The sequence below is a fragment of the Erinaceus europaeus genome, chromosome 2 (assembly GCF_950295315.1).
Source record: "Erinaceus europaeus chromosome 2, mEriEur2.1, whole genome shotgun sequence".
Lineage (NCBI taxonomy): Eukaryota > Metazoa > Chordata > Mammalia > Eulipotyphla > Erinaceidae > Erinaceus > Erinaceus europaeus.
Genome location: NC_080163.1, coordinates 111,693,775 through 111,705,293, shown reverse-complemented (window position 1 = coordinate 111,705,293; position 11,519 = coordinate 111,693,775). Strand labels below are relative to the sequence as shown.

The following is an 11,519-nucleotide window of genomic DNA, read 5'->3' as shown; positions in this document are numbered from 1 at the left end:
GCAGGTGTCTCTTTTTTCTCTCTCCTTGTCTCCCCCTTTCTCTTTTGTAAAAATTATTTTAAAATTTTATTTTCTTTTAACTTTTTAAAAACTAGTTTTTTTGGGCTGTTTAAAATATTTTAAAATTATTTTTAATTATTTAGATAGAAAGAGCCAGAAATCAGGAGGGAATGAGTGATAAGGAGAGAGACCACCTGAAGGTGAGAAGCTTCCCAAGTGGTGAATCAAGTCTGCAGATGTCTATCTTTCTCTCTACCTATCTATCTTCCCTCCACTCTCAATTTCTCTCTGTCTTATCAAATAAGATAGAAGAAAAGTCCTCTAGGAACAGTGGATTTATAGTGCCGGCACCAAGCCCAAGTGATAAATCTGGAGGTGAGAGAGAGAGAGAGAGACCCCAGATACACTGCTTCACCACTCACAAAGTTTTCCCCTTGCAGGTGGGGACCAGGGGCTCAAACCCGGGTCCTTGCGCACTGTAATGTGTGCTCAACCAGGTACACCACCACCCAGCACCCTAAAGATTTTATTTTTTATTATATTTATTTTGGATAGAGAGAGAACTTGAGAGGAAATGGGGAGATAGAGAGGGAGAAAGATAGAGAGACACCTGCAACCCTGTTTCATCACTTATGAAGCTTTCTCCCTGCAGGTGGGGACCAGGGACTTGAACTTGGATCCTTGCTCACTACAATGTGTGCGCTCAACCACATGTGCCGTCACCCAGTCCCTTGTCCCCTTCTCTCTTAATTTGTCTCTGACCTAACAAAAAAGAAAACTCCACCACAGTCCAAGGAGGGGACAGCCTGAAACCATGCTTCACAAGCTCACTGATTGACACATAAGGGATGACACCAGGGTCCCCCGGTGTAGAGATGAGTGCCTAATGTCACCTGGGAGGTGAGAGGCAGCTCCACCAGGGAAGGCTGCTACACACTTCAGTGACTGAGTGGGGTTCCTGCACCTGTGCAGGCCTATCCTGCATGAATGTGTGTTCTCAGGCCTCCAGCAACTGGGCAGGAAAGATGAAAATTACTTTATTAACTGTCTATTCACACAGCCCACCCCCCTTAAGACTGGTGTGGGGCTTCATGGGAAAAAACACTGGGCATCAAGCTTGGGGCAGGAAGCTAATTTGATCCAGAATCCCCCAGTGACCTAGGCACAGAAGGAGAGGCTTCCAGGCTGAGATTAGGGACCCCCCCCCCACTCCTGCCTCCCTCAGGTCAGTGCTGTCAGTCTACAGGCGGGTGAGGTTCAGCACCTCATCAGTCCTGAGTAATCTGCCTTCAGACCCCCAGGACTGGCTCCCATCAGCCCTGTCAGACTCCAGGGCCCACAAACCCAGTTGCTGTTGAGGGAGGGGGTAGGGGACATGATCGCTGAGACAGAAGTGCTGGCAAACCCTGATCCTGGACTCTGTGATGCTTGAGGGGCAGCTAGAAGCCTGGCCACGAGGTATGAACCTGAGGGCCTGAGAGCTCAATGAGGGTGGAGGGGATGCAATGGGGTCTAAGGAGTCCTGTTTTCTAGGCATATGAAAAATGCTTCCCTCCTGTCATGATTTAATCTGAAACGCAATGCTAGCTTTTCACAGAGGTGACATTACCAACCATGCCTGTTTTACAGACAGGAAAACTGAGGCACAGAGTCCACCAGAGAAGCATCCCAGGGGCCGGGTGGTGGCGCACCTGGTTGAGCCCACATGTTATAATGTGCAAGAACCTGAATTCAAGCCCCTGGTCCCCAAGTGTAGAGGGAAAGCTTTGTAAGTAGTGAAGCACTGCCGCAGATGTCTCTTTCTTTCTCTCTCTCTCTCTCCTCTCTCTCTCTCTTTCTCTCCCCCCTCTCTCTACCTCCCCCTCTCTCCCCCCTCTCTCTACCTCCCCTTCTCTCTAGATTTCTGGCTGTCTCTATACAATAAACAAGTAAAATAAAATTTTTTTAATAAAAGAGAGAAGCATCCCTGGGCATCCTCCTAGAGGAGGAAAAGCTTGAATCCAGGCTAGTCAACCTCCTACTCACTTCACAACTGAAGTGAGTTCTGCCCCTGGGCCATGAGCAGAGTTCTAGGAGCCTGCTCCCTACCAGATGCCTGCGGGGGGATAACAAGCTCACACTCCAGGTCTCTCATAGAAATTTCTCTTGGTGGGGAGACAATACTGCTTCTTGGACTTGGAAGAAATAGTTTCTAGCTAATCAGGAATTGATGTCCTTGTTTGTTCTTTCTTTCTAGCTCTTGTTGCTTCTCATTTTTATCTCAGTCTCTTTCCCAGATTGTCTCCCTGTCTTTCCCTATTTCTAATTCTGTCTTTATTTCTCTCTGTGCCTTTTTTATTCTTTCTACATTATTGTTCTTTCTCTACCCCGCCCCCCATCCTCTTCTTTTATGTTCCAGAGCACTGCTCAGTTCTGACTTATGCTGGTGTAGGGGACTGAACTAGGGACTTTGGAGCCTAAGACATGACAGTATCATTGCATAACCATTATGCCATATGTCCCCACCCTCAGCTTCCCTGTTTCTCTAACCCTCTCTCTTCCTATCTCTTTCTCTCTTTGCCTTATTCTGTATGATTTTTGTCTCTCAGCCTATGTCTCAGTCCAATTGCCCACCCCCCAGCCCCAACACACACACACACACACACACACACACACACACACACAAACCATATCACACCCTGGCTGGGAACTGGAAACTTCCTGTCTTTTAGACACCGACATAACCAGCTGACTCAGACCCCCAGGACAGCCTCAGCTTTGGCCCAGAGGAGGCAAGTACACCCCCTAGTGGACTGAGTCCTTGCCCTTGGTACATATTTCCAGTAAAACTTGAGGAACAGGAGGCAAGGGAGGCATGTACCACCTTACCTGACCCCTATTCTGAAATGTGCTGGTTTCAAGGTTTCTTTCCTATTTCCTGTGACTGGTCACTTGTATATCAAACTGGGGAAAACCCCAGAACTGAATGTCCTTCAAACCCCAGACACAACTTCCGACTAACCCCCTTGAGCTATGATAGCCCTTTGGGGGGGAATGCTGATACCCCACCACCTCCCACGGGCATGACTTGTTCCACTCTGGACCAGCATGAATCCCAGAGGGGACAGACACACCAGACTATTTCCCTGGGGTTCTGGTCTTGGCGATATAAGAGTCCATTTCCACCCCATGTTTGGAGGTGTTGCAGGGTAGAGTAGAGCTAGACTCAGCGGGAATCACTTTTTGTGCAAGGGAAGAAGTTTCTGGATACTCTCTCACATCTGCTGATCAGAATCTAGCCAGAGGTGGGGACTGGAACCTTATTTTAAAATAAGGATTCTGGTGATCTTCGTTGTCTTTGGTGAGATGGTGAGGCTCAGGTGATGAGCCCTCCTCCGTGCCTTGAAGCTTGTATACAGTGGGCTTCATAGGTGGGGATCCACTTCAGGAGGGTGTTGGAGTGGGCAGCTGGCACTCAGTCCCAGGCCACTAAGGAGCAGGCTCAATCTCACCTCCTAAAACACCTTAGGTCAACGGAGGAGGGTACTGCTGCCATCATCCCCCCACTGGCAGGGGCAGTCCATGAGCTATACCCTCACCCCAGTTCTAAACCAGGCACTCCCCATTTTCATCATTTCCTTCTTTAGACTATCTGAGCTGAAAATTTCAAGGTGTTGGGGGTGTGGGTGGTACAAGTGAGCTCTAAGTTTAGAAAAGGGGGAAAGTGTGTGTGTGTGTGTGTGTGTGTGTGTGTGTCTGCATGTCCTGTCCTCCCTCCTGTACAAAACAAAATCATCTGCCTGGAACCTCAGCATCCTGTGTCCCAGATGGCTCAGGGGAGAGCTACTCACCCACAATCCCCATTCTGACCACATGGACACCAGCCAGGCTTCCCCTAGGAACTCCTCAATGACACACTTTTGCTGACATCCCTAATTCTTAGGTGTTGGACTCCCCAATACAGCAAGAGATAGGGGCATAGAAGGGGTTTAAGCTCCAGAGTCCAGCATTGTCTGAGAACTTATGGAGTCCTTGTATGTAGAGTCCAGGCTTACCAGGAACAATGGTGACTCCCTCATTACCCCTTTTGAGCATCTTCAGGCTACACAAAAAGTTCTGGAAATACAAACACTCACTAGATGTATGCCCTTTGCCCAGTCACCTCCAAACTCCTTCAGGCAGTCCCTCATAGCTCTCCTGGCTCCCCAGCTCTACTGCCACCAACCTGAAGCTTTGCTCTACCTCTGTACCCTCTATGCCTCAGTTTATCTCCCTGTCCTTGGGGAGGGAGGATGTTGAATACTCTTCCTTCCTTCAGTTGCCCCAAGATCCAAGGAGTTCCCACATGACTAGTTGGTGACCAGAGTTGAGAGGATGGAGAATGAATAAGAGGAGCTCAGGCATGTTGAAGGCAGTGAGACTTCTCTGTGTGATGCTGCATTGGTGGGCGCATGTCCTTTGTTCATCTATCTAAACAGAGACCTGGCAAGACTGAGTTAACTTCCTGTTCACTGTGGGTTTAATTAATATTGGGGGAAGGCCACAGAACTTTGGTGGTGGGTGAATTGCAGGAGTATACCCTGTAATCTTATAAGCTTGTGAATCACTATTAAATCATTAATAAAAAAATAGTGATATGTCAGTATCAGCTCAGCAATTAAGAAAAACTTTTTTCCCAAGGGCCAGATGTTTATAACATGAAGTTGTGTTTGTGGTGGGATAGATGAGCATTTTCTGAACCTTACACTTATTTTTCTGTGAATCTCAAAACAATAACTGATTAAACAGGATAAATAGAGAGCCTCTGGCTTCTCAGAGCAAAGGAGCTTGCCTCAGGTCAAAGAACAAGGTTTTCTGAAGCAAGATCACCACCTGCCGGCCATCTCTGGCATACCACCAGGCTGGAACAGCTGGGTCAGTGCACTGTTCAAGCACAAGGTTTGGGCTCCATGGCTTCTGTGAGGGGGCAGAAGTGGAGTGAGGGGAAGATAGTATCACCTCAAGGACCAACTGGAGGGAGTCATGCCACCACATAGGATGCAACATCAGGTCTCTTCACTAGTAAGGATGTGGAAGAGATCAGAATATGTGGCTTTATTATGGAAAAGTTCCAAAGTGTTCGAGAGCTGTGAGGTCAGGGTCACCCACTGGAAGTGGATGCAGATGAGCAGGTGGTCATCATGGGGACCTTGGGCTGCTGCTGGGGTGGCAGAAAGAGGAGCACAGGCATGGTCCACACAGGTGGGAATGGCTATCACGAAGGTCACTTGTGCCTGCACTGGGGATCCCACTACAATGACAACCCCTCAAGAATGGTGAAGGCATGTGTCAAACACTGAACTGAGCATCTTAACCAGTGTCACCCTCATGTCCATTTATGAAGTAGACACTGTTTTTCCCATTTGTAAATGAGGAGGTGGAGAACAGAGAGGGTAAATAGCCTTTCCCAGGACACACAAGCCAACAAAAGCACCAGAATCCCCTTGGGCTTTTAGCCTCCCCATCTGGGAGCCAGACATGCCCATCATTGACCTGGCCTGACGAGGCTTTGCCAGTCCCAGGGATGGTGTAGTAGGCGGGGGCCTGGGCCTCTATGGCTGAAGCTCATATTGCTGCTCAGTGGCTATATAGAAGTCCTCCAGCACTGATTGTAGGTACTCGAAGGTGGGTCGATCCTCAGGCTGGCTGTGCCAACATTGCATGATGACCCCCCGGTAGAGCTCCGGGGGGCAGGTGTCTGGCCTCGGCATGCGGTAGCCGCGTTCCAGGTTGCGGATGACTTCAGGGTTGCTCATTCCTGAAGACCAAGAGGGCAGAGTGTGACTGAGGGGCAGCTGGGCTTCTCCAACTCCTCCCAAGCAGGTCAGTAGGCTAGCAAGTGGGGACCTGCTTATCAGCCCTTTCACACTATCACTTGGGACTTCTCCAACTATCTGTGATTTTTGTGATATCATGACCATACCCAGAATTCATGGGAAAGATGGGGAGCAGAGGTTCAAACCTGGGTCCTAGGGTGTGGTGATGGATGTGCTTAACCAGGAGTGCTACCACCCAGCCCCCAGAATAAACATTTTTAAATGTGACAATAAGGAATAAACCTAGTGCCACCACCATCACTGAGTAGCCCCCTAGTCCGATATTTTCATTCTCTATTTCAGAGAGAGAAAGAGGAAGAAGAAAGAAGAGGAGGAGGAGGAGAAGGAGAGGAAGGAGGATAGCGAGTTGGGGGGAGCGAGATGGCGGGGGCAGATACACCACAGTACCTCTTCACCGTCCATAGAGCTCCCCTGGTGCTGTCCATAGTTCTCCCATGTGGTACCAAGACTTGAGCTCAAGGCCCCATGCATGGAAAATGTATGCTCTACCGACTAAGCTTTTCTCTCAGCCTCTAACTGGGAGTAAACTTGAGACTTTGACATTGATTGCAAGTGTGGGGGCCCAGTGACCTCTCTGAAGGATGGAGATAGAGCTCTGCCACTCAGGGCATTGTTGAGGAAGGGGACAAAGTCTCCATCTCATAAAACTACCTGATCTCAGTGGCTGGCATGGGTACCCCATTCTAACAAGTGTGCATGCAGCCTGGGCTCTCTGTTGGCACAGTTTCCCAGCCAGGGAACCAGGGAAATGCTACAGGTAAAGCCACTTACCTGGGTAGGGGACCCGGCCATAAGTAATGATTTCCATCAGAAGGACACCAAAGGACCACACATCTGCTTTGATGGTGAACACCCCAAAGTGGATGGCCTCTGGGGCAGTCCACTTGATGGGGAACTTGGCTCCTATGGGAAGAGGGCCAGAGTCATCTTGGCGAGGCTGGGACTGACTGACCACACACACCCCTTCTTTCCTCCCAGCCCCACTGCCTCATCTCAGGCTGGGCTGCTGTGTACAACAGAGACCTCCAGATCACAAAGACCCCCATGGACACATGACTCACATGTGCAGATTCCGGGAGCCTGCAGTAAAAGAACAGGAAAAAAAACTTCTCTGGGTCTTTGGTGGATCTCATAGAGCCAACTGTCCCTTTCCACCTCCCTGGTCTTTTTTAATAACAGAAGCCCATGCTCAGGACAAGTCACTTCGTGTATGTGTGTCTCATTTAATCCTTTCTTGTGAGGTAGAAATAGGGACATGAGTTTGGACACTCACAATGGTGGTGAAGAGACTGGAATCTATGCAGCCCATATTTGAAGGGGGGTCCCCAACTCAGCATGTCATTGCCTTCCTTAAGTCCCTGCATGCCTACTCCCCTCAGCCTCCTCTCACCTCCCAGTGCCCTGTCTAGCTAACATTCAGCCCAGAGCATTGCTTTCCCTTGCTTTAATTTGATAGGACAGAGAAAAGGTTGAGAGGGGAGTGGGAGATGGAAAGGGAGAGAGACAGAAAGACAGCTTCAAACCTGCTTCACTACACATGAAATTTTCCCCCTTGCAAGTGTGGATCAGGGGCTTGAACCTGGGTCCTTGTGCATGGTAGCAGGTGTGCTCTACCAGATGCACCACTGCCCAGCCTCAAAACCCTCATCCAGTGGGAAGTTGACAGGAGCTATGTGGACAAAGTGTTTCAGGGTTCAGATGGGTTTGGGAGACCTGGGGTGCTTTGCTGTGCCAGTGCCTTTAATGCATCAGGAATCTGGGGTGGAGAGCACTCAGATCCTATTTTTGTCCTCATTCCAGTCCAAGGGTCATGAAATGATGTTACCAGACAACCTGATATACTTTATCTCATTGGAGCTTGAAAGGTTGTCAGTTTCCAAAAAGCCATCGGCATGCTTCCTGTATCCCCTCACCTTCCTGGGCCGTGTACTCGCTGTCAATGATCCGGGCCAAGCCGAAGTCAGCCACCTTGCAGCACAGGGCCTCTGACACCAGGATGTTGGCTGCCCGCAGGTCGCGGTGGATGGAATTCATCCGTTCAATGTATGCCATGCCTTCAGCAATCTGGAGACAGATGTTAGAATGAAGGCCATGGGGACAGAGCCCACCCAGAATCTCCAGAGGGTGAAGAGGAATGACACTGTTCCCTGGGTCACCAGACTTCACTCCCAGACAACCTGGCAGAGGGAAGGATGCTTGTGTGTTTGCTTTTGTTTGGGTCCTTGGGGGTGGGAGGAGGTTGCCAGTGGGGTTGGGTGAGGAGGAAGAGGGCTTCCACTGCTTCTGGATTGAATCAACTGTCCCCTCAGCCTCTTAGAAGTTCTAAGAAATGTGGATTCTGAATCCTGAGCCAGTGGTCTACCTGTACCTCTTGTACCTCTCTGCTCCTTCTTGGGGAGAAAGGAGAGGGGATGAGGAAAAAGAGTGCAAGAGGGGAAGGAGAAGCTTGGAAGTCTGTTTCTGAGTCTGGAAGCTGTCCTGCAGCACTGGATTAACCTCCCTGAACAGTCACTGGCCTGGCCTGGGGGCTTCAGATGAGCATTAGAGGAGGTGACACCAGCCTGTTGTCAGGTGGCACCAAAGAGCTGAGAGAAGTACTTTGTTCAGGTCCCCAGGCACCAGCTCTGATAAGAGTCACTATATATGGAGTCGGGCAGTAGCGCAGCCAGTTAAGCATATGTGGTGCAAAGCACAAGGACCGGCTAAGGATCCCAGTTTGAGCCTCGGGCTCCCCACCTGCAGGGGAGTCACTTCACAGGCAGTGAAGCAGGTGTGTAGGTGTCTGTCTTTTTCTCCCCCTCTCTGTCTCCCCCTCTTCTCCCCATTTCTCTCTTTCCTATCCAACAACAATGACATCAATAAAAACAACAGTAATAACCACAACAACAATGAAAAACAAAAGGCAACAAAAGGGAAAATAAATAACTATTTAAAAAAAAAAAGAGTCACTATGTGGCTTTTTAGCCCAGGAATCCATCCTGGACTTCAGTTACTGCCGGTCCCAGTGACTGGAAGAGAAACTGAGGCAGAGATTGGCAAGCCAGTTCTGCCTCTCAAACCTGCTTGATGGGGCTGACCTTCACTGTCCTGACATTTCCACTTGCACTGGCTTATTCATGAGTCCCCTGACTCACTCATCCCTTCCCTCCCTCTCACATCTATTCATCCCTTCACTAATTCATCCTACCAGCCTGCATTCTTTACCATCAAGTAGCAGCCCAGGTAGCAGGCAGCAGGTAGCAGTGCTTATCCCAGAACACGAGTGAAGCCATGCTGAAGAAAGGGTGAGTTGGCCCCATATGTGTTTGCAAGGACTTCTCCTTGTGTGAGTCCACCATGTGCATGTTCAGAGAAACTCAGGTACCCAAAACTTCTTGTCCAGGAGAAACTGACAGAAAGACCACCTGACTGGGGACATGGAAGTAGTAGATAAGGATTTGGTCAGGTGAGGACAGTGTCAGAGTATTGTGGGCAGAGGGATATCCCTGGCCTAGACTCAGAATTGTGACATTTGGAGCTGTCCTGTGGCTGCAAAGTGGGGCTCATGGGGTGGCAGGCGGGGTGAGTTGGAGGGGAGATTTGCTTTTCATCCAGAGAATGAGACAGAGGGTGCATGTTTGTCTGCATGTACATGTGTATGGCCAAGTGTGGGTGTATGTACAGATGTGTGTGGACACATTTACATGTGTGTGTGTGTGTCCTCATGTGTCCATGTGTGTATACACATGTGTTGTGTGGAGGGTTAGTACATGTGTACATGTTTGTGTGCACCTGAATACATGATAGGATGTTAGGGTGATCAGAGTGTGGTCTAGAAGTCATTCATGGAGAAGATTCTGATTTCTATTCCCTGGCCATCAAATCTTGGCCTCACCTGGACATAGACTCAGATGGCTTTCACATTCTTTGCCTCTGGGGTGATTCATGATATCCCTAGGAGTCATTGTGGAGATTGTATAAGAGATAAGGGCAAGCTCAAGTCCTAGAACATGATGTCAGAGGACCTAGTGGGGGTTGTATTCTTATGTGGAAAACTGTGAAATGTTATGCATGTATAAACTATTGTATTTACTGTTGACTATAAAACTTTAATCCTAGGGATCAAGTGGTGACACACTTGATTAAGTGCACACATTACAGTGCACAAGGACCCAGGTTCAAGTCCCTGGTCCCCACCTATAGGGGGAGTGCTTCATGAGTCTCTCTCCCCCTCTCTCAACATCTCTGTCTCTATCCAATAGTAAACTAATAAAAAAATAAATAAAAGAATTTTAAAAAATTAAAAAAACATGAATCCCCCAATAAAGAAATATTTTTTTTATAAAAAAGATAGGAGCCAGTGAGAGAAGGAGAAGAAAGAGGGGAAGAAGGAATGTACAGGGCATTCATGCTCAGTGAAACACATGGCAGAACACAAGGAAACTGAGGTAGGGACTAGAAAACCAGCTTCCTACTAGGTCAATAGCGAGGATTTTCTGAGACTCAGTTGTGCTCACCTCAGTGGAAAAAAAGATGTGGGGATACTGGTTCCTGTCTGATTCTACGAGCAGATAATGGCAGATGAGGTGGGGAGGGGGGGGGAATTTCCTCTCTGCAGGCGGATGTGTGTGTGTGTTTGTGAGTCTCTGGGCTCACCACAGACCAGAGATTTTTCTGATGGGAATCTCAGTTTTAACAGATGCTCACACTGAGAGTTACAAGATATGTTTGCCCCAGTTAGTAACCTCCACTAAAACCCCATGCAGAAAAGGCCCCTATTCTCCTGTTTGCTCTTCACAAAGTCTGAAGGGCTCTGCAGGGAACCTGGGGGGCAGGTGTGGGGCAATGAACAACTGAGGTCCTGTAGTTGCTGTTCTCAGATGATGAGAATGAGGAGGCTCCTCTGAAGAGCAGAAGGGAAATGCCCCCCTCCACCACCACCACTGTGTGCAGTGCAGGTCCTGCCTGCCCACCAGCCAGGAACAGACTCAGGCTGTTCAGAGACTTGGGGCTCCTGGAATGGGAACCAATGTTTTCAGAATCGCCTGCTGTGGAAGACATGTGTGGGCACCATGTAAGGAAGAAATGGGTTGAGAGCAAAATGCACTTGCTGCCATGTTAGCTGGTATTTGTGGGATTCTTGAGGTTTCCACACCCTCCCTCGCTTAATAATAGAACCACTCATTCCACCATGGCTCCCAGAACAGACTACATTTTCCAGGCTCCTTACAGCTAACTATGGTCATTTTTGAATATGTAAATGCTAATAGTGTCTGGGTAACTCAGGAATAGGTCTCTAAAGGGAGGACAGTGGGCTTTAAATATACCACCAGACACACACCCAACACATATACACTTCTTAAACAAAGACACAGGGCCAGCCAAAAAGGATGACAGAGGACCTAGTGGGGGTTTGCATTGTTATATGGAAAACTGGGAAATGTTATGCATGTACAAACTATCGTGTTTACTGTTGACCGTAAAACATTAATTCCCCAATAAAGAAATTAAAAAAAAAGAAAAAGACACAGGACCAGAAGGTATCACGAGAGAATCTTCTGGAGCATAAGTTTACAACCTGAGATGCCTGCAGGCAGAAGAGACCTGGAAGCTTGGGTTCCCCTGAACCTTCCCAGACTGGCCAGCCTGGACAGCTACACTACAAACTCATTACCTCTAACTTTA

At 48.6% G+C, this 11,519-nt stretch overlaps 1 protein-coding gene across 1 annotated transcript in view; it reads right to left on the bottom strand.

Moving 5' to 3' along the window:
• Positions 1-4,962: 4,962 nt before the first annotated feature.
• BLK (BLK proto-oncogene, Src family tyrosine kinase) overlaps positions 4,963-11,519 on the bottom strand; it is a 53,424-nt gene continuing 46,867 nt past the window's right edge. The window contains exons 12-14 of the mRNA XM_007517230.2: positions 7,769-7,919; positions 6,627-6,758; positions 4,963-5,776 (exon numbers count right to left, since the gene is read on the bottom strand). Coding sequence (XP_007517292.2) covers positions 5,571-5,776; positions 6,627-6,758; positions 7,769-7,919 — 489 coding nt within the window. The 3' untranslated portion in view covers positions 4,963-5,570. The remainder of the gene's footprint in view (positions 5,777-6,626; positions 6,759-7,768; positions 7,920-11,519) is intronic.